The sequence below is a fragment of the Trachurus trachurus genome (assembly GCF_905171665.1).
Source record: "Trachurus trachurus genome assembly, chromosome: 5".
NCBI lineage: Eukaryota > Metazoa > Chordata > Actinopteri > Carangiformes > Carangidae > Trachurus > Trachurus trachurus.
Genome location: NC_139896.1, coordinates 897,842 through 925,331, shown reverse-complemented (window position 1 = coordinate 925,331; position 27,490 = coordinate 897,842). Strand labels below are relative to the sequence as shown.

The 27,490-nt window shown below is 43.7% G+C and overlaps 1 protein-coding gene across 1 annotated transcript; it reads left to right on the top strand.

Moving 5' to 3' along the window:
* Positions 1-7,311: 7,311 nt before the first annotated feature.
* Positions 7,312-26,312, top strand: LOC310985576 (protein mono-ADP-ribosyltransferase PARP3-like; the record flags this gene model as incomplete). Its single annotated transcript, XM_083971191.1, has 11 exons — positions 7,312-7,413; positions 9,638-9,676; positions 9,987-10,178; positions 10,263-10,365; positions 11,476-11,696; positions 22,839-22,994; positions 23,067-23,153; positions 23,230-23,407; positions 24,788-24,931; positions 25,918-25,973; positions 26,127-26,312. 11 exons carry the CDS (start codon positions 7,312-7,314, stop codon positions 26,310-26,312), a joined length of 1,464 nt encoding a protein of 487 aa, XP_083827317.1.
* Between the last annotated feature and the right edge of the window lie 1,178 nt (positions 26,313-27,490).

The window sequence follows — 27,490 nt, the reverse complement described above, 5'->3', positions numbered from 1 at the left end:
ATTGTCATTGGAACTGGCTGAGTTAATGGTATTATCTGATTTTTCCCAGAGAAGTCTATAGTTTTAACCGATGAATCCGAGAGAGGAAAGTCTATGCCGGTTTTTCCCACGCACGAAAATCCCGCACCCGTGTCTATCATAAAGGTGTGATCTTCGCCAAATATTTTTACTGTTATGATTGGTTCATCTTGGGATCGTTTTGAAATAATTGGTGTCATTAAGTTCCTCTCTGGTTTCTCTGGGCCGCCCTATTGTTGAGCATCAGCAGGCCATGCATCTGTTGGGCAGTCTCTTCTGATGTGCTCAGTTGAACCACAGCCCCAGCACCTGAAGGTGATTGTTCTTTCATTTTGGCGGGGTTGGTATCGCTGTGTTGGAGCCATTTGTCTTCTTCCACGAAAAGACGGCCCTGCTCTCCGAGCGGGCTGTCTTCTGAACCTATTGTCTTCAGGACAACTCTGTGCTGTGGCTTCCAGTATCTTTGGGCTGTTGATTCCGTATAATTCTTTACTGTTGGTGTCAGGGTAGTCTTGAGGTGCAGCTTGTTCAGTGTCAATACAAGTCTGTGGCTCGGCTGTCCAAGGTCGCAGACTGCCGTATCTTAGAGCGTTGAGAGTCTCTTGTAACTCATCCATTTGAAGGCTTCTCAAACGTTGAATTTCATTTAATTTAGTTCGTTGAGTTTCTCTCATGATGTTATCTTCTTCTTTTATTCTTTTCAATTGTTCATCAGTTGATCTTATTATTCCATTTAATTGATCAATGTTGTCAACAGCAGCTTCATATGTTTGTAATCTTTGAAGATAATTTCTTTGTTGTGTCACAGGTGACCATTTGATTTCTCTTGCTGCTTTTCTTTGACTTGCCTTGTCATATTGTGAGCTATCTTTTGGAATAGCTCCACCTTTCTCTCTTTTAGTTTGTGATACAGTACATTCATATTCCTTTCTGTCTTCATCTTCCTGTTCATGTGGAGTTTTTGCTTGGTGATACATTTTAATGTCTTTTTGAATTTCATCTTCTGAACTTGTATTGAATGCTTGTTGCTTAGGCTTGTCACTTTTCTTCTTCCGTACAGCTGCTTGTGTGGAGGGGCAGTGTTGTTGCATGATGCTTTCGTCATCTGACTCACTGGTGTCCGCCTCTTCTTCGTCAGAGAGTAGCTCCGCCCATGGCACTGTAAATTTTCCATTACGTCCACCCCTGTCATTTTCCCTTGCTCTTGTTACTGGAAGTTGTCCAGTGGGTGTTTCTTTTGGACTGGTCAGGTAGGGTGGGGGCTCTGAACACAGAGGAGGAGTCGATGGAGCAGAAAGTTCTCCTCTGCATTTCTCATTTTTCCTGTTGGCATCTTTTGTGATAACAGGTAGTTGTGTAGTGTTCAAAACATGTTGTCTGCCCGCTTGTCTAAACCATCGCAAAACCTCTCTTTCTTTCTCCCACTCGCTTTCCCTCTTTTTAATATCGACTTCTACCTCATTGCAACAGGCAGCGTTAAAGGTCCCTTCTTTTGGCCACGGTAATGTCCCGTTAACATGTTTGTGCCATTTTTTCATACAGAGACGTATCTGACCTGCATGATCTGGCTGTTGATTTATTACCAACTGTAGCGGCGTTAACACCCTGTCTTCCTTCGCCACTTCATCACCCATGATAACCTGTGATTTAGTTTTTAAATTCAAATCAAAATGCTATTTGTTTTTTAGGTTTTTTATTAAAACAATAATCTTTCCAGCTGTAGTGCAGTATTTTATTATTTTATTGTACGTAAATAAAGTTTGTTCGTCTGCTGATTTATCATTAATAGATATTAGATTTTTATTAAGGATTCCAAACTGCCTGGGAACAATGGATATACTCAAACTTGGATTTATAGCTCCACTCCTTTTTTATGCCACTATCTGTTAACTCCTCCGGAATGCCCAAGCGAGGAGTCAAACACACACATACGCCTTAGATTTAGGATTTCTGCAGAGTTGGTCCAATAAGTAAGAAAAATTCTTACAAGTCCAGATAATAATGTACGTTTTTAAATGCTGTTAGTTGCCACAGCTTCTGATTTATTGCTTGCTGCTCAGTCTGTCCGTGTATGATCCCGTCTTTATCTTTATAGGTCTCTAGAACAAAAATGAGTTCTTATCCCTTGAGTTTCTATATCATCGCCTCAAATATTTAACGTTTCATTACTGGATTTTTGTTTATTAATCATGGAAACTTTGACTATTTATTATTCACTTCTTCAAAATAAAACCATTAAATACATTACACTTTTTATCTTAATAATCCATATGAATGCCACTAATCAAAATTCAACAAATGCAAATAATTAGTTTACTTTAATTTTGTTATGACTGAGTTGCATCTCGACTCAACTATTGTGAGTTTTGCCACTTATTTTTCAACAATGACCTTTAAGTAGCCACTACTGGCAGACGGCAGACAGCCTTATCCGCTCAGCAGCCTGTGTACTTTTCTTCACAAAAAACCCCAAAACACCATCCAATCCCTGCCAACAGTATCTGTGCTGATGTATCCTCAAAAAAGGAAGTAACAAATTCCCACAGATTCTCTTTTCATTTATCTTTTCTAAGCCTTTTGAGACAATACACCCATTCATGACACACAGATATCCATGCACTCGCAAGTTTCACACAGCTTCTCGCAAATCCTATAATTATATAATACACCAATTATGCCACATCCAAAGTTATTTATTACATTTGATGTTGTTGTTATTTTTCTCAATCAAATTTATACTATAGTCTTATGCAACCATTCGTTCTCACCCAGTAGCGTACACACATTTGCCACACTATATACAGAGATTATTTGAATTCACACAATATACAGTTAACTAATTCTCTACTTTTACATGTATGTACAGTATGGCCACAATTATAAACTTATTTCTACTTCTAGTTTCGATAGAAGTCTTCTGTACCTGACTGATTAACTACTACTAATGTGACAGATTTTACTATAATCTTACACAGGACAGGAATTCTCTGTCTCACCTCCTGACTGATCAAACTTCCATTAACGTGGGAGATCTAATCTTACACAGGACAGGGATTCCCTTGAGTTTTTCTTGTTCCTGACTGATCAAACTTCCACTAATGTGGCAGACTTTGTCTTACACAGGACAGGGATTCCCTTGAGTTTTTCTTGTTCCTGACTGATCAAACTTGCACTAACGTGAGAGATTTAATCTTACACAGGACAGGGATTCCCTTGAGTTTTTCTTGTTCCTGACTGGTCAAACTTCCACTAACGTGAGAGATTTAACCTTACACAGGACAGGGATTCCCTGAGTTTTTCTTGTTCCTGACTGGTCAAACTTCCACTAACGTGAGAGATTTAACCTTACACAGGACATACACAGACAATTACTCTTCAATAGATTGAAAACAAGAGGTTAGTAGGAAAAGAGAGGCGTTAACAAGACACTACATCAGATCCACCTTAACAGCTTCACATTAATCATTTCTAGGTACTTTTGGAAGTGAGGTATAGAGGATTACCTGAGAGCAGGCACGCATTTCTCATGTTTTCAAATATCAATCAAATTAAACAGCCGGCTTACCTTTTTGTGTAATTTTGGAGAAAGCGTGGTCCCACTCCCAGTTGTCCTCGTCTCAGATTCCTCCTGGCTGGATTCTCGCCAAATAATGAAGCAAATAAGTTTATATCGTTTGGGCCTTAAACTTACTTGGCATCACTCTATTGTAATAGGTTTGAAGACTCGAATAAAACGCTGGAAAGGGATGGATCTGAAGCAGGGTTGTCTTTTATTCGTTCTCAGACAAAGTAGATACAAGTTAACGCCCCGAGTCACTCCACAAGATACAAAGTATCGGAAAAAGACACAGCGTCGGCAGACGGGTGGACGTGACCGATTTTCACATCATCTGAGTGTGGCTTATATACTGGTGTGTGTGTGTTTCGGGTACTTTCCCATGGCTCGACCTTATCTTCAGCTAAATCCGTGATTTTTGCTAACATCCTTTCCAAATGAAGCCCTTCTCCCAATGCATTCGGAGAGGCTTCCCATACACATACATGGGATTTTGCAATCCCGTTTAGCATGGTTAGCCTTGCCACGTTAGCATTAGCATAACAACTTTCAGCAAAACACCAGATGGTAGGGTCATACATAGTTCACTCTTGTCTCATGACTTTGCACTTTTGACTTTCACTCCAAAAGGGCATGGTATGATTTTTGTAAGCCAATCGGTGATGGTAAAGCCATGGTGGGGTGATTTTAGGCCCATCAGTGATGATAAAGCTATGGTGGAGTGAAACAGCATAAAACACAAGAAATAAGTATATTCTAACTATTTAAATCAACACATAGTAACATTAAATGATGATTATTAATGACATGATAACACAATTCACATTCAGTCTTTAAAGGTGGCATAACTTTCTTTTCATTGGTCTAGTTGTTGTCAGGCTTATATGTCATTTCTCATAAAAAATGCCACCACAAGGGGAGTGCTAAAAGTGAAAACAAGGTTATATAAATTACACAGAAAAATTCAATATAATACAATACAATACAATACAATAATCAATAGGGCATGACAGAGGCCCATTAGCAAGTGCAGGAGTCGACTGTGATTTGTAGCAGATTTTGTTTGAAAACAGAGAGGGAGGTGAAGACAGAAAGGGTGTTTTGTAGGGTGTTCCAGTCGATCACTAAACCTTTATTCTGCCACTCGGCCACAGAGAGCACACTATGTTGGTCTCAGCTCGGCTGAATGTAGCGCTACGTTGGCTGTGGAACTATCCCAGTTAAAAAAATAAGAGCGTCAGATATGCTGCTGAGCGACAGGTGTGCAGCACTGTGTCAGGTATATGCAGCAGGACCAGTGGTACAGTGTCCTTCCGCATACATTTTAACCCTGAGTATATTGTTTAATAGCTTCAAATCAGGGCTTCCTTGCACAGCACTCTGCAGCTGCATGTCATATGTAACCAGTAGCAGCTAGAGGAACCTTTGTGTTTAGTGTGAAGTTACACAGTTATTGGTGTCCTTTATCGTTACTGTAGCGACTTCAGCCAAAAGAGCCGCTGAGAGACTAAGCATGGGCCGGTTGTCAGACGCGCTATCAAAATAGGTTAACTCATAATAAAGTGTACAAACTGAGGCAAAGTAATCCAGAAAATAACGTAACTATAGCGGTCAACAAAAAGTAAGGCAACCCACGCTCACCCCCTCTCTCTCTCTCTGAAACAAAGGAAAAGCAACAGGTGAACATAAGTGCTAAACCCCGCCCATAATGACGTGACCCGCTACTGAAATAATAACATAAACTAAATCATATTCAAAATAAACTACACCAAAACAACCCTTAAACTTAACTAACAGAAAACCCAATTCATGGCTCCTACAGTTACTTTTCCAATAAAGTTGGATTTTCACATGTTCAATCGGACAGATTTCATCAATAGGCCCTAGAGAACAACCAAACCAAATGTCATGCTTGTATCATAATTTGCATGATTTTTCTGTTATCTACTCCACTAAAGGGAGGCAGTGTCGCTGTTCCTTCTCTCCACAGCGGAGCTCCGCCTCTTCCTCACACTGTACAACCACTGGCAACTTCCTGAATCTCAGTCACCTTGCTTTCCGCTGCTGCTTCTGCATTTTTTTCTTCACACCTTCGTGAAGTGAACCAGGTGAGGGGGGTGGGGGGGTTGTCTTGGTTTAGATATTTCTAAACACATAAAAACTATTGTTGCATCATAGTGAGTTGTTTTTACTTGGTCTACTAACATTATAAGTACAGACGTGACGTGTACAATCAGTGGCAGCGCTGCCATTGACTGGGGACAAGCTTGTCCGGGTCTGGGATCGGGACTGACAGGTTTTATCTGTAAAAGGTGGACAAAGCTGGAACAAACTCCCAGTCACAGTAATAGTCGGGGGGCAAACCCTAAGATTGCAAACTATTATGCTCACGCTTCTGGGTAAAGTTTGGCAACCTTATTTTTTTGTTAGAAGGAACCCCTAGGAGGAATAATAGGGGTGTTGTCATCTTGGATTTTTTTGCTGGTGACCACTGGAGGCGCTATAACATTCAAATACTCAAATCATGCATATGGTCACAATAATGGTCAAAATGTACAGTTTATATGCATAATTTTCAATGTTCAAGATTTTATATTTAGGGAAATAGATAAAACACCAATTGAAAAAGCAATTTTTAATTGTATTGCTATATTTTGGCCAATATTGGTAAAAAAAAATGTGACTTTTTTTTAATAGGCGTTTTTGACATACACATAATAAGCTTTTTTTTTTTTTCAATTATAATATTCAAGATTCTAGTAATGGGATGTTATGCTAATTTAAGATGAGGGTCTTCCAAAATTTAGCAGCAGCCCCCCGTTCTGGAGCAAGAGCTCTGCACCATGCTTTTGCCATCAATTTCACTTTCTGTGCTTGATTGAACATACAGTGTCTCACAAAAGTGAGTACACTTCTGACATTTTTTAAAAATATTCTATTATATCTTTTCATGGGACAACACTGAAGATATGACACTTTGATACAATGTAAAGTAGTCAGTGTCCAGCTTGTATATGTGCTGTCTCCACAAAATAACTCAACACACAGCCATTAATGTCTGAAGCGTTGGCAACACAAGTGAGTACACCCCTAAGTGAAAATGTCCAAATTGTGCCCAAAGTGTCATTTTTTTGTGTGGCCACCATTTTTTTTCCAGCACTGCCTCAACTGCCTTGGACATGGAGTTCACTAGAGCTTCACAGGTTGCCACTGGAAACCTCTTCCACTCCTCCATGATGACGCCACGGAGCTGGTGGATGTTAGACACCTTGTGCTCCTCCACCTTCCCGGATGCCCCACAGATGATCAACAGGGTTTAGGTCTGGAGACATGTTGGACAGTCCATCACCTTCACCCTCAGTGTCTTTAGCAAGGCAGTGGTCGTCTTGGAGATGTGTTTGGGGCTGTAATCATGTTGGACTACTACCCTGGGCCCAGTTTCTGAAGGGAGGGGGTCTGCTCTGCTTCAGTATGTGACAGTACATGTTGGCGTTCATGGTTCCCTCAATGAACTGTACCACCATGCTTGACCGAAGACACACTTGTCCCTGTACTCCTCACCTGGTTGCTGCCACACACGCTTGACACCATCTGAACCAGATAAGTTTGGCTTGGTCTCATCAGACCACAGGACATGGTTCCAGTAATCCATGTGCCTAGTCTGCCTGGCTTCAGCAAACTTTGCTGCCTTTCTTGTGCATCATCTTTAGAAGAGGCTTCATTCTGGGACGACAGTCATGCACACCAACTGGATGCAGTGTGCAGCGTATGGTCTGAGCACTGACAAGCAGACCACCCACCCCTTCAACCTCTGCAGCAATGCTACAGAGGATGACAGGGTGGGCGACCTGCCTGTCCTCTAACCCTACTGTCACATACTGAAGCAGAGCAGACCCCCTCCCTTCAGAAACTGGGCCCAGGGTAGTAGTCCAACATGATAACGACCCCAAACACACCTCCAAGACGACCACTGCCTTGCTAAAGACACTGAGGGTAAAGGTGATGGACTGTCCAACATGTCTCCAGACCTAAACCCTACTGATCATCTGTGGGGCATCCTCAAATGAAAGGTGGAGGAGCGCAAGGTGTCTATCCTCCACCAGCTCTGTGACGTCATCATGGAGGAATGGATGAGGTTTCCAGGGGGCAATATTTTTTTTCCCAGCATGGCCACGCCAAGACCCGCCTTACTAGGCCTCTGATTGGCTTATCACGATGCCCTCTACTCTGCCGGTTGGGTTTAGGCATGAAGAAGGGAGTGGTTAAGGTTAGGGTAAGATGCTGGTAGGCTAGCCTTGCAGAGGTCAGCCAATCAGAGGCGGAGTAAGGCGGGTCTTGGCGTGGCTATGCTGGGAAAAAAAAAAATTGCTTCCAGGAGCAAACTGTGAAGTTCTAGTGAACTCCATGTCCAAGACAGTTGAGGCAGTGCTGGAAAAAAAAATGGTAGCCACACAAAAAATGACACTTTGGGCACAATTTGGACATTTTCACTTAGGGGTGTACTCACTTGTACTCACTTGTGTTGCCAGCGCTTCAGACATTAATGGCTGTGTGTTGGTAAAGGTACTTTATTTGTCACATACAGCTAGTACAGTGAAATTCCTTCTCTGCATTTAACCCATCCCTGAGGAGCAGGAGTTATTTTGTGGAGACAGCACATATACAAGCTGGACACTGACTACTTTACATTGTATCAAAGTGTCATATCTTCAGTGTTGTCCCATGAAAAGATATAATAGAATATTTTAAGTATGTTCAATCAAGCACAGAAAGTTAAACTGATGGCAAAAGCATGGTGCAGAGCTCTAGCTCCAGAACGGGTGGTTCTGCTAAATTTTGGAAGACCCTCATCTTAAATTAGCATAACATCCCATTACTAGAATCTTGAATATTATAATTGCAAAAAAAAAGATGCTTATTATGTGTATGTCAAAAACGCCTATAAAAAAAAGTCATATTTTTTTTACCAATATTGGCCAAAATATAGCAATACAATTAAAAATTGCTTTTTTAATTGGTGTTTCATCCATTTCCCTAGATATAAAATCTTGAACATTGAAAATTATGCATATAAACTGTGCATTTTGACCATTATTGTGACCATATGCATGAATTGAGTATTTGACTGTTATAGCGCCTCCAGTGGTCACCAGCAAAAAAAATCCAAGATGACAACATCCCTATTATTCCTCCTAGGGGTTCCTTTTAACAAAAAAATAAGGTTGCCAAACTTTACCCAGACATGTGAGCAAAAGTCTTAACGGAGGCTCTTTTCTAAATTTGCCCCTTGACTATTACAGAGAGCAGCACTTTGACCATGTTCAAGGGAAAACTAGAAGCATGGTTACAAGCAAACCAGACATGTCACCACCTGTAACTCATATAGAACAACTGTCGCGGTACCACCTGAGTTTTTATTTATCAGTTGTACACAATGTTTTTTCTGTGTACGTCTTTTTTGGTTCTAGTAGTATTTACATAATTACAATTATGTATCACATCTCTCGCAATATCTACACACTCCTACTTGTGCAACTGTGTGTATGGGCATCGTGCAATACAATCTGGCACTTTAAACCGATGTGCACTTTAGGGCACCGTGCAACACAACTTGGTACCCATGATGCACTCCTGCACTCTAGCACTTGTCACTTTAACCCAGCACTTTTGTACATATGTCTCAGAAACTCTTTTGGTCCCCCTACCCATGGAAGTGTTGTTAAAATGTCAATGTTTTATTTCTTTAAAGTCGTTTTTGTTGTTTGCATTACGTCTTTTATAATACTATGTTGTTCTGACACTGTACTGTTTTTATGTTTTGGGACTCGGGATGGAAACTAGCACTAGCTGCTACAATCCGGCACATTTACATGTTTTTATATGTTCATTTAATGTGCATTGTCCCACGGTAGCATGGAGCAACAGGGCTGGAGAGAGGTGGATAAGAACTGTCCACTGTCAGACACTTTAAAGGTGATAGATGATATTCTCACAGTTTCCACTGACATATATACTTATGTTTATGTCAATATGCTCAAAGATTGTGTGTGTTGTCTCCACCAGGTGTATGAGGACTATGCCTGCACCCTCAATCAGACCAACGTTGGACAAAACAATAACAAGTTTTATGTCATTCAAGTTCTTCAAACAAAAGAGCACAATTCATGGAACAACTACTTTATCTGGAAAAGATGGGGTAGAGTGGTGAGTTAGTCTTATCAACACATCTCTCACTGTATTTAAATTATAAACATTTAAACATTAGCATCTGTCTGGGACATATTTAGCTGTGTTTTGTTTGTGGTTCTAAAGGAGTTGGGTGAACAAACATTTCTAAGTGGATCCTTTAGTGAGGGTTTAAGGGTGTAGTGTTAATATCTGAATAAACTGTTTCATTCTGTTCTAAATCAAGGGTACCAATGGACGGTGTAAATTGTGTCCAACGTCGACTCCTGAGGCTGCCGTCAAGGACTTTGAGGAAAAGTTTAAAGAGAAGACAAAGAACAACTGGAGCGACCGGGAGGCCTTCGTGTCCTACTCTAGGAAATACACCCTGATCGAAGTGGATCCAAAGGTGCGTTCAAGTTGCACTGGAACAAAGAGTGTGAATTACTGGAATCATCCAAAATATAAACGAGTAGAATGGATATGTTAAAATATTAAACCGTGACCGTGTGTGATCCTGCAGGTGAACGTCCTTCCCTGCAACCTGGATGAAGCTACAAAGCACCTCATCCAGGTCATCTTCTGCAACGACATGTTCCAAGAGGCCATGGAGTGTATGAAACTAGGTGGGTGTGTTTCACTTACTGGGTTGAGTCAGAAACTCCAGTAAAAAAAAACTGAACATGCTTATGCTAATCTCTGAGATTGATGAATGTTTAGTTTGACTCACTGCTGTTTAACTTTTACCTAAACTACAAGACTTTAAACCTTCATAATGTGTGAAGAACCTGGGCGTCATTTTTGATTCTGAGCTTGATTTTATTCCTCATATTAAAAATACTACAAGGATTGGGTTTTATCATCTCAAGAACATAACCAGAATCCGCCCGTCTCTCTCTCAGTCAAACAAGGTGCTGATGCATGCTTATCGTTTGCATCCGTGGAGTGGTGCACCACGGACATGCACACAAAAAAAAAAAAAAAAGTTTGTGCGCCGCCATGTCCGATGGCAGAGGAAACAGGCCCTTGAATGGCTGGTCCAGACCATAGACTGTAAAAAGAATGGACGTAGCATACGTGACGTCCCCCATTGGTTGTGGGGAGTCGTTTTTGTGACTCCAATATGGCGGCCTGAACAGCGCCATGTTGGATTGGCCGGCCGAGAACCCGCCCACTGGCCTCGAAGCAGCTGTCCACGGAGCTGCTCGGACCTGTCACTCAACGTCTCAGCGCCCTAATTGGCCAGAGTTTTAACCTAATAACAGTAAAACAGTAGAGTTACCCCCCCCCCCCCCCCCAGAGTGTGTGCGGGGGTAGAAACTATCGGTTGAGACGAAAAAACGTTCTGACACCAGGCTTTTAACATGTTTATTGAGGATGTAAAGTGGGTGATTTTAACATGTGGGTCTATGGAGAATGCTGCTTTCTGACACCAGCCCCCAGAGGAAGAAGAGGGGATTGCAGTTTGTTGAACCAGGAAGTGACTTCACTTCTCAGACCGACAACTGCCCCCTTGGTCCAGACCCCCCACTTCACCAGTTTTAAGTTTATTTTTTATCTGATCTGAGTCTTGAGCTTTGGTTACACAATCCTGACGATGACATGTTTTGTTTTCCAACATCTGGAAGTAGCTAAAGAAACAGTAAACATCTTAAAATGATGCAGAACTGGCAAAGAGAACTAACTGATGTGGATGTGTATTTGTATCTGTGTGTGCATGTGTGGCTGTTATCCAGACATCAAGAAGATGCCGTTGGGTAAACTCAAGAAGGAGCAGATTGAAAAGGGCTTTAAAGTGTTGGAGGAAATCGAAGAAGCCATGAACCAAGGAAGCGAACCAGAACGTCTGGAAGAACTCTCCTCCAAGTTCTTCACCACAGTGCCGCACAACTTTGGCCGGAAAAGACCGCCGGTCATCAACAAGGAGATGTTAGAGCAGAAGAAGGAGATGCTCAATGTGAGGTTTCTGTTTTTTTTTCTTCTTCTTTTTTTCCCAGCTTGTCTGTATGAGAGGCCGTTTAGGAAATAATTCGTATTTGCTCTCACATGTTACATCATACTCTCTTACAAACACTAGTATAGTCACGCACACTTACTATCATACTCTCTCACATACACAACTATAGTTACACACACACACACACACACACACACACACACACACACACACACACACACACACACACACACACACACACACACACACACACACACACACATACTATCAACAGGCTCGTTCGAGATGAACTGCGCCTCGCCTGGACGGTCGGCGAGAGCAGGCGGCAGCAGCAGGGGGCGGTGACAGAAAGCTGCAGTCAAGTCGGACAGTTTCCAGCCGCCGTCAATACAAACAGGAAGTCACCAAAGTTTATATTTCTTGTGCTGTACTGCAATTGTCCAATAAATAACCAATATATTTCTCAGGACATAAGTTTGACTCAGTGTGATATTTTTTTAAGCAGTGTAGGCCTACAACATGAGATTCATATAATCTAGCATTATACAACAACACGTAGTGTTTGCAGTCCTAACTAAGAGCCAATCAGATCATGATCCGGTGCGTTTCCCATCATGCCCTGAGGCTTGCAGGCGGTTGCAGTCGGTGGAGAGCAACTGCGGCGCCTGGCTCTAAAAACTGCGGCCGCCTTGATCTCGTGAGGTTATCGTTGCAGGCGCGTGCATGACGTCAGAGCAAGTCGGGATCAAGTCGGACACAAATCTAACCGGCATGCATTGTGCACTGGTCACCGGCGATCGATTCTGCGCACGCCTGGCTCATCTCGAACGAGCCTATACTCTCTCACATACACTACTATAGACCGTTTCAACGCCTCTTCCGGTACGACTTCCGTGTTCCAGTCAGACTTCCGGTCTCGCATCGAACGCACTTTGAACTCTCTGAGTGTTTGTTGTTTCGCCTCTCGGATCACAGTGTTTTTACTTTTTTCCTGGGGGGGGAAATGGCTAAATTGGTTTTAGGACCTTGTTGCTCAGTCGTAGGCTGTTCCCTCCGACCAGGCACAAACCTACTGTCGGAAATCAAAGTGTATCGTTTTCCTAAGGAAACAAAGCAGCGCAACGCTTGGATTGCGGCACTCCGACGGGACAACTGGAAACCAACGACGAACTCTAGGGTCTGCAGCACCCATTTCGTTACCGGTAAGTTAAAAAAAAAAAACACAACACTGCTAATGATGTAACGGCATAATTTAGTAAGAACTTATGACAAGCCGCATCGGGGCCGAGCAGCCTGCTTAGACCGTGCTAGCCAGCACTAACGTTAGCCAACACAGCTACATTTAGTTAGCAGCTGCTAGCATTGCACACAAGCTTTGCGTCTGTTCTCATTTACGGTGACAAGGCTTCTTAGTATGTCCGGGATTGTAATGTTTGCAAGGTAACACTGTTGCTAACTAGCGCCAGCTAACGATTAGCTACTATGAGTTAGTTACCTATGAAAATAAAGCTGTTAAATAATTAATGCAAGCTACCGATAGCGTTAACTTGAAAATCCTGGGATGTCTGGTGTTATTATTCCAACCACTCACAAACTAACTCATTTTGTTTCAGCCAGTCCCTCCTGCAGGCATTTAACACATTATCCAACATACAGTTCAACTCCTTCATAGACAGTATAATGATGAGTTTAACATTTGAATAGTGCTTGATGGGTTTTCACTCAATGTTTAGAAATGATGCTAAATGTTGTTTATCAAGTTTACCCACAAACAGGTGACATTTTAAAGTATTAAACTTCGTTGTTGTTTAAATATGACAAACAAATTTGGTTGTTGACAGCTTAATAACTAATTTAATATAACAAGGAAGCACAGAAGTACAGATTCATAATAGGTCTATGTGTAGCTGTTGGGTGATGAGAAAGCACCTAGTCCCTTCGTCCCTACATTTTGGAAAAGGTGTAAGACTCTTCATAAATGTATTTAAATTTAAATTTATACTTTCTGTACATTTTGCAGGTAAGCCATCAGATGACCCTCTCCATCCAGACTTTGCTCCTTCAAAGCTGCCTCACAGACATCAGAAAGTTAAGGGAACAGAGAGATACTGGAGGTCAACTAATCGAGCAGCAGCCGCCGCCGCAGCAGCCGCAGCCACCGCCGCAGCAGCCGCTCCTGGTGAAGTGAATTGTGAAGCTGGAAGCTCCAAGAATGAGACATCAGTTGGGACAGATCTTTCTATGAAAGATATTGAAGATCTGTTAAATGAAAATGCTGCTCTGAAACATCAAAACAAAGACCTGGAGATGAAGATAAAAACACACATGCAAGGTGAAATACAGCAGTGGTCTCCTGCATGTGACATAAAAAATGATAGCAAAGTCAAATTCTACACTGGACTTCCTTCTGCTGCAATGTTCTTTACACTGTTGACCTACCTTACAACAGCATGGGCTCCCATAACCTCAGGAGTGACACCAGAAAAACAACTCCTTGCTGTGCTGATGAAATTACGCCTTGGCCTGACTCATCAGGATTTGTCTTACAGATTCAACTGTAGTTGTGGTGCCATATCTGTCATTTTCCATGACTGGCTGCATGTTATGTCAGTACGCTTACATTGTCTCATTCACTGGCCATCTCGAGAACTTGTGAGGAAGAATCTACCAAATCTATTCAGATCAAAGCTCTTCAAAGGTGTAAGATGCATCATCGATTGCAGCGAAGTCTTCATGCAGCGACCAACATCTCTCAGTGCCAGGGCTGTAACATATTCCCAGTACAAGTCCCACAACACAATAAAATTTCTTATAGGAATAAGTCCAACAGGAGCTGTCACTTTCATCTCCAAAGCTTGGGGTGGGCGTGCAAGTGACAAAGTAATCACACAGAAGTCTGGTTTAATTGACGTCTTAGAGCATGGAGATGTTGTTCTAGCGGACAGAGGATTCAATTTTCCAGAATATTTTGCCACAAAAGGTGTGAGACTCCTAATACCAGCATCGACTCGTGGAAAAACACAACTAACAGGACTTGAGGTATCAATGTCTCGCCAGATGTCACGGGCAAGGATACATGTTGAACGCTGTATTGGCAAACTGAAGACCTTTCACATTTTGAAAAATACATTGCCAATCAGCATGATTAAACGCAGCACATCAGACAGCATGGCCACAATTGATAAAATATTACTGGTTTGTGCTGCTTTGTCAAACCTTGATAAACCCCTTGTCCGTTGAAGGTAACTTGACTGGCCCTTATGTGGGATCTCTGATGTAAACTGTAATGACTGTAACCAAAGTCTTTACAATATAGGACATTCTCTGCTGTAACAATATCACTTGTAATTCAGAACACAACTCAAATGTTTTTGTTTTTTAAACCCTCCTGTCGTCCTTCTGGGTCAAATTGACCCAATCTGTTCCCTCCCTCCTTCTGTCTTTCTTTCCTTTTTCCCTTCCTTCTTTACTCCTATCTATCCCTTTGTCCTTCCTTCCTTCCGTACTTCTTTCCCTTCGTCCCTCCTTCCTTCCTTGACCCAGGAGGACAACAGGAGGGTTAATGTTGTGGTCAACTAAGTTTCTGAGAATACAGACCCCATGGACAAAAAAGGTGGGATACTGCTGTCCAACTTTTTTATTCATAGCACAAGTGATAATATGTAAACATTAGTGTATATACAGTACATCGGTCAACAAAGCAATTTAGTTTAAACATTTTATATGTTGTATTTGTGCAATTAGAAATAATGTTAGAGTAAGATAAGATAAATACAATTCAGGTTAATAAATATTTGGATAATAATTTAGGTTTAAATATTAGAAGGTGATATGTTTATTCTTATAAATGACCTTACACATTCATAAATGTAACATATACAGATCAAAATGTTAACGTTTCATATTAACAGTAAAAAACAAGTTAATAGTGTAATTCATTGCACTTGAAATGTGTGTATGGATAATTTCAGAGTATTTTGAGGCTTTTTGTTATATGTACATATTTAATTTCTGTTTATGCTGCTTAGGGATCTGTCTGTGTGAGTGTGGTGATTTGGTCAGGCAGCATGCATTGCAGCCACACAGTATTTGTACCTCTCTTTTATGAACTCACGTTGTATTTTTCTCTTGCTGGATTAATGTAAGTATCATGGCTTTATTTTTGAAGTAAACTGTGGAACAGAACCAAGAAGATTGTGTTGAGTTTTTATTGTTGTTGTTGTTGTTGTTGTCAATGTCGAGGGATGATTAGAGCACCAATCTAAGGCTTCTTTAATAAGGAACCTACAGATATTTTCAGATACTCCTAGAGAGGCGATTTTAACTTTTCTATAGCATGCAAGTATGTGTCTCATGCAGCGTTCCTTCTCATCTAAAGCTGCCTGCTCCATTACCCTGCCTCAAAAGAAATCCTGTGATGACCTTCACTTTTTACTGACACTGTGAACACAGCCATGCGGTAGATGGACGCCTTTTCAGACCAAGACACTGCAGGTGAAAAACACCCTTGCATGTAGCACACAGTGCAACACTGAGCCTGAGAACTCGTTTGCAGACACATGTTTTTTCAGCCATCTCCCACTGCTTTAGTATGCGTTGAGTGCAGATTTCACGGAGGACATGTTGCCTGTAAAATACATCTAATTTTGCCTGTGTTTGCACCCAATACTGCTCAGAAAATGTTATATGCTGAATGTGGCACTGTTTAGTTGTCCACACAACGAAATACGCTGCTCTTAACTTGCACAGTGCCATTTGTCCCTGTACCTGGGCAAAGTACATGTGGTCCTCTTTTAGTTGCAAGTTCTCATCAAGACAAAAGTCCTTTTTTCCTACTGCCTCAGTTATTGCCACATTGGAATATTTTGATGGGCACTTTATTTCTAAAACTGATGGAGGGCAACATAAGCAGTGGACAATGCCATCAGGGCTAGCTCCAAGGTGTGGGTTTTGAGGATGTACGACCAGGCCAATATCCTTGACAGCGAGTTTATTATGATTTACACCCTCTAATGTTAAAAATGCCTGTCTGGCGTGTTTTTCGTTGTCTCTGCCCCAAGTAAGTGAAGGTGTGGTCTTGGTTGTTGTGTAACCCATGATATTGGACACAATTGTGCTTTGGGCTGTCTTACATTTTAACACCTGACCAAAGTGACTGGCTGTGATTCTGCCCTTCCTGTGCTCAAACCAGAGAGTACACAATGCCTGCCCAACTGTACTCTCCTGTAGCAGCTGACAGCTAGATGGACTAAACATTGTCGGCAGGTTGAGCATTACTGCATCCAAGTGTTTCTCCAGATCTGCACTAGGGAGATACTCATATTGTACGTCATACAGACGTGTAAGTGGACTCGGTAAGTCATTTTGAAATGTTGCTTCATCAAGCTCTGCCATGCCAGTCCCTGTGTCTGCCTTGTCTGCCTCAGTTGTAGTGTCACTGCTTTCAACCTGCATCAACATATGGGCTGCCTCTGCCTGATCTGCACTCCTGTCCTGCATTCCAGCCTGCTGATACTCTGCCTGCACCTCACCCTCTGATGCAGTATCTGTGTCACTGTCACTCATAATTGTGAAAAAAGCACAATCTGGGGCTTGTTCCTGTAATAACATAAAAAAAAATGATGCCAAATAAATGGTGAGATAACACCAAATACAATATTGTGATTTATTAGCAGACAATGACAGTTGTTAGTTTAATTGCAATGTCTTACAGGTACCTGCAGGATTTCATTTACCTTCAAAGCTGAAAAGAACTTGCTCGGTGAAACCTGAGCAGGTTCAGCTGATGGTCTGATTGGTCGGTCTTTCGTACTCATAAGTGCCGTTGGTTTTGAGAAATCTATTTCAGTTATTTGTTTAGGCTCAATCTGGAAATACACATATCCTGTATTAGCTTTAACACAACCACATTCCTTTACAGTGATCAAAGTCATTACCAGCTATTTCATCCTTAAGTTAACTTAAAATCAGTCAGACAACTCTGAAATAAGAACAAATAATTTATTGAGCATAAGCATAGCAAGCTGAAGCAGGACATAGGTAGACTATTCTTGAGCATGGATGCAGCACGTTTGGCATCAGGCTCTGTCTCAGTTATTAATTCCCTGAATAATGATGTGCTTTGACAGACATTACTGGAATGAAAGCAGACCCCCCCCCCCCCCACCACCACCACCACCAGCAGCAGCAGGGGATAATAGAGACAGAGCCCACAAGGGGATGCTGGGGAGTAGGTGGGTTTTTACAATCTATGGGCAGCAGCAGCGCAGCAGCAGCAGCAATGTGATAGTGACAACAGCATGTTGACAGAGCAACACTGACAGCAGCAGCATAGCCAAGGGTGAGCAGGTAAACTGGAGGGTTTCAATAATGGCTCTATTTGGAAGAGGAGAGCATGTGACTGATCAGCTGATATGGACGCAGCTTGAGTTGTCTGCCTGAACTAGCTTCGCATCATTTTTTAAAGGATGCTATGATGAAAAAGCAAACATTTATTCCACCTTTCTCTTTGTCTGCAACCAGGCACATGGTTCAGACGTCACTGATGGGTTATTTAGTCCCTCTCTCACAGCCTGCTCTACTGCAACCAGGATAGCAGCAACATGACTGCACACTTCACCAAGCCTAAAAAAGCATGACAGGGATCAGCATTTTAATATACAGTGTTGACTGGAAACACACTTTATATTGTTATCATTACTATACTTGCCCTGCCATACAGGTACAGTGACCACTAACGATCTCGCCCTCCTTCTTAGCGATGAACCAAGCCGAGTATGTTTTGCTTACTGTCTGACTGGCCCCAACCTCCCCATAAACGATGTGATAATCTTTATCCGTGAAGGACTGAATTTTCCCCACCTTTCCACTCAGAAAATAGTTGTAAGCATCCAGACTACGGTAAGCTTTCACAGCCTCTCTGCTATAAACACACGCAGTATCGACCAAGTAGTGGTACACGTCTGGGTATGTTACGGTTGGTAACAGCTTACAGTCTTCTCTAAAAAGCCTCCCTCTTTCTATTTTGTTGAGCGGGTCCGGTAAATTAACATCTGTCGAAACCTTAAGTTTCTCCACATAACGTATTTGCTCAGCTTTCGGCAGACTCAATAAGTATTGACTAGTCATTATCGCGCATCACGTCATAGACGGGCTAACTAGCTAGCGCTGTCATACAAACCGGATGTTTACTAGGACCAGGAAAGTTCGCGCATGCGCAGAACCAATGTTATTGTTTTGACCGTTGAAACGGTCTATAGTCACACACACATACTATCATACTCTCTTACATACACTACTATAGTCACACACACTTACTATCATACTCTCTTACACACACTACTATACTCTCTTACACACACTATTATACTCTTCTTACACACACTATTATACTCATACACACACTATGTGAGAGAGTTTAGTGGTGTGTGTGCATGAGTATACTGGTGTGTGTGAAAGAGTATAGTAGTGTGTGTGAGATATGAGATACAATATTCACAGAATTGAGGGATGAAGCAGTTATTATCCCCATTATGTTGTAGTTTATTAGTGATTAGACGTGGTCAAATGGTGTTGTGATTCAGGCACCTGCTCAGGGCCCATCACCGCCTGACGGCGGAGGACGAGCCCGGCTTGATCCTCTGGTCTCGGGAGACACTGAGTCAGCTGCCTGCTACCGGAGGCTCCGCTGCGGCGGAGATCGGACGACGCACACAGGGCGGCTGGGTTTTGCTGCTCTCTGCTGTCCTGGTACACCATCAAGACCGAGACCCGCATCAGCCGAAGCAGACGTGCTGTGACACGACACAGTGTTTCCCGCGAGCCGGCCCATCACTGACTATGGCGAGTGGTTTGGATTGGCACAATCCACCCGCCGTAACCGGCTGACGGCGGAGGAAGAGCCGAGACTCGGTCCTCTGGTCTCGGGACTGTTCCGTGCTCTGGGCACTACGGAGGTCCGGGTCTCGGGAAACACTGTGTCGTGTCACAGCACGTCTGCTTCGGCTGATGCGGGTCTCGGTCTTGATGGTGTACCAGGACAGCAGAGAGCAGCAAAACCCAGCCGCCCTGTGTGCGTCGTCCGATCTCCGCCGCAGCGGAGCCTCCGGTAGCAGGCAGCTGACTCAGTGTCTCCCGAGACCAGAGGATCAAGCCGGGCTCGTCCTCCGCCGTCAGGCGGTGATGGGCCCTGAGCAGGTGCCTGAATCACAACACCATTTGACCACGTCTAATCACTAATAAACTACAACATAATGGGGATAATAACTGCTTCATCCCTCAATTCTGTGAATATTGTATCTCATATGATTAGGCTACATTTTTATACGGTGGAATCGAATGGATCAACGTAAAAAAAAAAAAACACGGAGCTGAATTTAGTTCCTAGTTTCGGCGGTGTTGCAAAGAACCAATCAGAAACTGGAAATTTAAACTCACTTCCGTTTCAATCAAACCAGTGTTGTTTTCGTTAACGATGACGATGACGAAATATTTTCGTTGACGCCTCTTTTTTTCATGACGATAACGAGACGGTGACGAGACGAACATGGCTCTCTGATGACGAAAACATGACGACACGTGTGTGAGTTTTCATTGACGAGACGAGAACGGACGTAAATGTTAGTGGTCGGGCTGTGATCGCCTCTACATTCCATATTATGGATTGTCATTACTAGCTGCACACGATTTAGCAACGGCTCCGTCAACAACAGAACGACGCTGCTGAGACGAGCCGCGGTGCACCGCCGCCCGGTGCTTGTGATCAGAGCGGCAGAGATCAGCAGGCAGTGATCCGCTGCTCTGGTGACCTCGGTCAGTGCGGTGCAGCCGCTCCGCGGCGCTGACGGGTGGTCAGACGTTCAAATGCACGACATTTCTGCTTATTGTGCGTGTAATCTGTCCATTAAAATCAACAAGTGTCTGCAACACTGCTGCATCCTTGTGTGGTCACGTCCACCACCTGGCATGCAGCGCACATTCTGCTCAACACACCTGCCGTCACTCCATCAGAAAAAAAACTGAATGCACTACTGTTACCACTTTATCTGTGTGTAGGCTAATGCATAATCCTTAGACCATAAAGTATTTGGCATTGGGTGGAAACATTATGTGTAAAACCATTCCTTTATTGAATTAATTTGTTGAAAGACTTTTTTTTTTTTTTTACTGAAACTGACTAAAACTAGACGAAAACCTTGTTGAGTTTTCGTCGACTAAAACTAGACTAAAACTATCACATATAGGAATGACTAAAATTGACTAAAACTAATAAGTATTTTCGTCAAAAAGACTAAGACTAAGACTAAATCTAAAATGCCTGCCAAAAACAACACTGAATCAAACTCTCTCACACACACTACTATACTCTTTCACACACACCAGTATACTCATGCACACACACCACTAAACTCTCTCACATAGTGTGTGTAAGAAGAGTATAATAGTGTGTGTAAGAGAGTATAGTAGTGTGTGTGTAAGAGAGTATAGTAGTGTGTGTAAGAGAGTATAGTAGTGTGTGTAAGAGAGTATAATAGTGTGTGTAAGAGAGTATGATAGTAAGTGTGTGTGACAATAGTAGTAAGTGTGTGTAACTATAGTAGTGTTTGTGAGAGAGTATGATAGTGAGTGTGACTATAGTAGTGTATGTAAGAGAGTATGATAGTATGTGTGTGTGACTATAGTAGTGTATGTAAGAGAGTATGATAGTATGTGTGTGTGACTATAGTAGCAAGTGTGTGTGACTATAGTAGTGTTTGTGAGAGAGTATGATAGTAAGTATGTGTGTGTGTAACTATAGTAGTAAGTGTGTGATGTATGATGTAACATGTGAGAGCAAATATGAATTATTTCCTAGACGGCCTCTCATATGTCTGCATTTGTCTTCATAGTTTAACAGCACAAAGGGTGTAACGATTTTCGAAGATTGATGCACTGTTAGTCTTGCAGCTGAGGTAGGAGGTAGGGTGGGTTGTTCACTAACCGGAAGATGTGTGGTTCAATTCCTGGCTCCTCCTGTCCTGTCCTTGGGCAAGACACTGAAATCACACTTGCCTGTTATGTGTCATGGCTTCCAAAAAACCTGTCTGCGAACAGTGCTGTTGAATGTGTGTGTGAAAGGGTGAATGCAAAAAACAGTGTAAAAGCACTTTGAGTGGTCCGAGTGACTAGAAAAGCGCAATATAAGTAGGGCAGCCCCCAAATAGTCGACCAAGCACTGGTCAACCAAAATATCATTAGCCGACCAAAGTTTCATTGGTCGATTGGTCGCAGGAGAAAAAACAAAAACATTTGAAGCCGTGTCTTGTCTAAATTAAGTCAAAATCAATATGACTGAACTGTATGAAATGCTATAGGGCTTTTAATTTGAAGGGCCAGATACAGGAAGTTGTGACGCTCACTCGCTGTCAGTTGTTTGTTGTTGTTGTTGTTGTTGTTTTACATTTACATACATTTCTGGTTTGGATACTCTCTCAATTAGTCGAATGACGACTATTGGTCGGCCAAGAAAATCTTTGGTCGGGGGCAACCCGATGTGACAGCTGAGGGTCCTGTCACTAGGCCTCCAATTGATCATGCGCCCTGGCTACTTGGCCAAGGGGATGTCCCTTTGGCAAAGTGGTTAGCGTGCATGACTATTACCCGGGAGTCTGGGGTTCGAAGCCCGCCCGGGCCCTCTTCACCTTGCCACACCTTTATACTGTATAAGTGCAAGTCCATTTACCATTACTGTGTGTATTGGGGCCTGTCAACTTGTAAAACTTTATTAAAAAGAATCTCCTATGTGAGCCAGAGAGCACTGTGCTACACCATGGTGGTAGTGGTGGTAACCCTGACAGTGAGTATTGTCAATTTGGACCAGCTGACGGAGTAATTGGAAATCTGAGAAAAGTTTGTTATAAGGTTAAAAACTTCTTGTAAAGATGTTTTCGGTTCCTGTATATAGAGTGGAATAGATGTCTCTGATATTAATGTTCGAATACATTGCTGTTGCCATTGTTTCGATTGTATTGCAGTAAACAGAAAAGGCGAGTGTGGGCACCCTTGTCATGTTCCTCTTTGCAGAGTGAAACTGCTTTGACTGTCTGTGATGTTCTCATCCCTGACGTCTCTCTGGTTCTTCTTCCTGCTCTTCTACCTGTGAAGGTGCTGGCCGACATCGAGCTGGCCCAGACTCTGAAGTCAGAGACAGAGAAGGCTCTGGAGAAGACGATAGAGACCGTAGCTCATCCTCGAGACCAGGACTACCAGTCTCTGAAGTGCAAGCTGACTCTGATGGACAAGAAGGCAGAGACCTTCGAGGTACTGTGTCTGAACAGACATTTGTTCCCATTCACCTTGTTTCCTCACTTGAACTTGTTCCTGCTCTTACAGATCATAGAACAATACTTTAAGGCCACTGCTGGTACCTACCATCGACCATGGATTCTCAACGTTTGGGAAGTCAACGTAGAGGCCGAGGTAAGAGCCACAGCCAGTAGTCCTGTTGAATGTACCGGATCGTGGACTCCTGTGATACACATCCTGCTCTTCACAGGGCGAGCGCTTCAGTCAGAACGACAAGCTGGAGAACCGGCGTCTGCTGTGGCACGGTACTGACATCGCAGTGGTGGCGGCCATCTTGAAGAGCGGCCTGAGGATCATGCCTCATTCAGGAGGACACATGGGGAGTGGAATCTACTTTGCATCTGAATACAGAAAGTCTGCATGTTATAGTGAGTCTTCATGAACACATAATTTTCTATCAAATGTCCCATCATTCTGACAATTTTTGCCTCCTGTGGTCTGAATGACGCTACCGCTAGCCGAAGTTAGTGTAGCGTTCCAAAGTGTATAGGGCTTCTAAAGTCACTCTTTTCTGCTGACAAAAACTCACAAACATAATACTCTTTGGAGCTGAGCAACACACTCCGTTTATTTTACTTTTTCCCGCGAACTCTGAAACAATAACACTGTCGCCTCTCTCTGACGTCACACCCGCGCCCCACTCTCACATTAGCATCAAGGTAGCTCACCATAACGATCCTCATACTTGTTACCAGTCGAGGCTTTAGTTGTCAGTGACGGTCAGAAATCGGTCCTGACTGCTGCTGCTGAGAGAGAGAGGCGTGCTAGCACTCGTTAGCATCAGAGACAGCTAGTGCGGCTAGCAGCCCTGAGCCTCCTACTCTGCTGCACGGAGCTTCACTGAGCTCCGTCATTGGCTGGAGAGAAAACACCAACTCTCTTGCTCTCCACCCAGAAACGTCCACGTGCATAACAAAACCTGAACAAAACAGAGCAAAAGACCAAAATACAGGGGGGGCACAGACACAGACATACACACACACACGAATAAAGGTTCCAAAACGCGAAGGCGTGTGTGTGTCATGATGTATTACATTATCTTATAAAAGATCCATGGTGTGTGTGTGTCCGTGTTAGCATTAGCTCCGTGTTAGCCACAAGCCGAACTTCATCAGTACAAACATTTCATGTTTCCATGGTTTCCACCGACTTTCCCAACTCAAACCAATCACGATTCATGACATGCATGACGTCATCTGCGTTCTTATCTCATACTGTTTCTCGCGATAGTTCTATCCATTGATGAGATTTGTGACACCGAGACGGACGACTGATCTTGCAAGTGCGGCCAGTGGGGGGGGGGGGGGGGGGCATTGGCCTAGACCCCATTCACCTCATAACAGGTCACTCAACCATCACAGTGACTCTGAGCCACAATAATTACAGCTGAAATCCTGCATAGTTCTGCTTTAAGAGGCTAGACAGGCCAGATAGATCAGAGTCCAGATCAGTAGGAGGGAGTCACCTGTTGAGTAACGCACATTTCCTTATATTGAAAGCCTTGTTTTTGGAATGGTGGAACAATGGCATGTCAGAATAGTGGTATGTTGTAATGGTGGGATGTCAGAGTGGTGGGCTGTCGGAATGACAGCATGTAACCTTTTTTGTATATATGAAGTAGGATTTCCTAGGAAGAAGAAGAAGAAGAACATGCAGGATAACAAGAGGGTCCTGCAGTTTAGGCTTCCTGGCCCCTAATAATGATACTAAGGTGTCAGAAACATCTCATTTTTTGTCTTTTTTTTTAGTGCACAAATCTGAAAACACTGGAGTGATGTTACTGAGTGAAGTGGCTCTTGGCGAAGCACACACCATCACCACGAAAGACCCACCTCTGGAAGGAGCTCCTGAAGGCCACAACAGTGTGGTGGCACGAGGGAAAGTGGAGCCAGGTACAAGACTTCCTCATGTGTTCACTCAGTAAAAGATTCAGGTTTGACTCCTGACCAAGATGATCCTTTGCACATGTCATTCCCCCAGCCTCTCTCCCAGCTTTCCTGTCTCTCTACACTGTCCTATCAAATAGGCAAAAAATGTCCAAAACACACAGTCCAGATCTGCAAGCTTCTCAAGCTTTAGCTCGTGTGACTGTCATCAATTTCAGGCAATGACCAGTTGTTGTTAGATGTTGTTAGTTTGAGTTTTCCTGTTTTATTTTGAAAATTGTTTTTTCCTGTTATGTTGTGTCTAGTTTTGTCTTTGTCTCCTACACCTGTGACTTGTTTGCAATTAACCTGTCTTTTTAGACTACGTGCCCCCCAGTTCAACTGTTACAATTTCAACATATGACCAACAGTGAATTGTATTTTTAATCACATTTCCCTGTAGATTATAACTTTTAGCCATAAACCCTTTGTTTTTATCTCATACTTAACATTAATTTTCCTTCCGCACTTTACAGTCTGGTTACAACTATTAAAACCATAACCAGTGTTGGGCACGTTACTTTTAAAAAGTAATTAGTTATAGTTAAGTTTAGTAAAAAGAGCAGGTAGAAGCTAGACAGGCAGACTAGTCCCTGTCTGCACTCTGCTGTGGAATTACGCACAACTATGTGGGTATTCCTCTATCAGCATGTCTTAAAGAAGGGAGTCACCTGTTGAGTAACGCACATTTCCTTATATTGAAAGTCTTGTCGGAATGGTGGGACGTTCACATGTCGGAATAGCGGTATGTCGGAGTGGTGATATGCCCAAATGGTGGGATGTCGGAATGGTGGGATGCCATCCATGTGTTACTAAGCCGGTGAATATTCTCATTTGCCCAGGTCATAGTATTTCAAAGGAGGTTAAATCGAAAGCAATTGGACTTAGTTATTTGTCTAGGAAGACGTTTCACCTCTCATCTCATGTGTTACTGTATCACTGTGTGTGTGTAGTTGTGTGGCGTGTGTTGGTATGCAGTAGCATCATTCCTGCTGACAGAAACCAGGAAGTGAGAGAGCGGCCACGCCGTGACTGCGCTCCCTTTGGATTTTTTGGTTTCCCTCATCAAACTCATCAAATACACAAGTAGAGTAGTTGCTTTTCTGCTCTAGTTGTTTTTAACCGCTCATTGGATCTCTAGTCTCTGAATCCTGTTTTTAAGCTGCACTCTGTCCTACACTTTGATCCAACTGCGTCTGACAGCGTGGGAAAATCCCTGACAGCTGATAACCAGCTAGCTTACCGGACACCCAACCACCTCACCGGGTCCAGTGCTTGGACCCGTCCCGTCACCGTCTGCTCCAACCATGTCACCACGCACCTCACCATCCACCACCCCCTGCGATGATTGCCGGAAAGCAGGAAAACATATCACTCACCTCAAGGAAAACATCAGACGACTCTCAGACGAACTCCGGAAAAAAGACTCTCTCCTCGCCGATTTCATCGACACCGCAGCCACACAGTCCAAAATCATCTCCTCCATGAACTCAGCCATCGCCGACACCATCCTCTGGGACCCCTCTTCATCATTCTGTCACCGGCCCTCTTCCTGCTCAACCCCCAGCTCACAGGCCCCCTGGTCAGTGGTAGTGGGCAAAGCAGGGAAGAGTGGGCGTCCTCGCACTGCCTCGTCCCCGTCCCTCAATCTCACTAACCGCTTTGCCATGCTACCATCTGATGTCCCTGCTGATGTTCCCGAGGCCGATGCTGCTGCAGTAGCTGGTTCTCCTCCTTCTCCTCCAGATGCAGCGGCAGCGCCGGTGGAAGCTTCCTCTCCAGATGCAGCGGCAGCGCCGGTGGAAGCTTCCTCTCCAGATGCAGCGGCAGCGCCGGTGGAAGCTTCCTCTCCAGATGCAGCGGCAGCGCCGGTGGAAACTTCTCCTCCAGATGCAGCGGCAGCGCCGGTGGAAGCTTCCTCTCCAGATGCAGCGGCAGCGCCGGTGGAAACTTCTCCTCCAGATGCAGCGGCAGCGCCGGTGGAAGCTTCCTCTCCAGATGCAGCGGCAGCGCCGGTGGAAACTTTTCCTCCAGATGCAGCGGCAGCGCCGGTGGAAACTTCTCCTCCAGATGCAGCGGCAGCGCCGGTGGAAGCTTCCTCTCCAGATGCAGCGGCAGCGCCGGTGGAAACTTCTCCTCCAGATGCAGCGGCAGCGCCGGTGGAAGCTTCCTCTCCAGATGCAGCGGCAGCGCCGGTGGAAACTTTTCCTCCAGATGCAGCGGCAGCGCCGGTGGAAACTTTTCCTCCAGATGCAGCGGCAGCGCCGGTGGAAGCTTCCTCTCCAGATGCAGCGGCGGCAGCGGTGGAAACTTCCCCCCCAGACGCGTCGACTCTTCCAGCGGCAGCTGCGGCGACGGCGCTCCCATCTCCGGCCGCTACATGGCTCAGGTCTGGAGCCAGACCTAAGGACTCAGCCACCTTCCCACCAAACCGGTCCACACACCTGCTGCCCTGGACAGATGTGGTCCGTGGCAAACACTCGGCCTCCTCTCAGCAGGACAAACAGCGGGGGAAGTCGTCCTCCT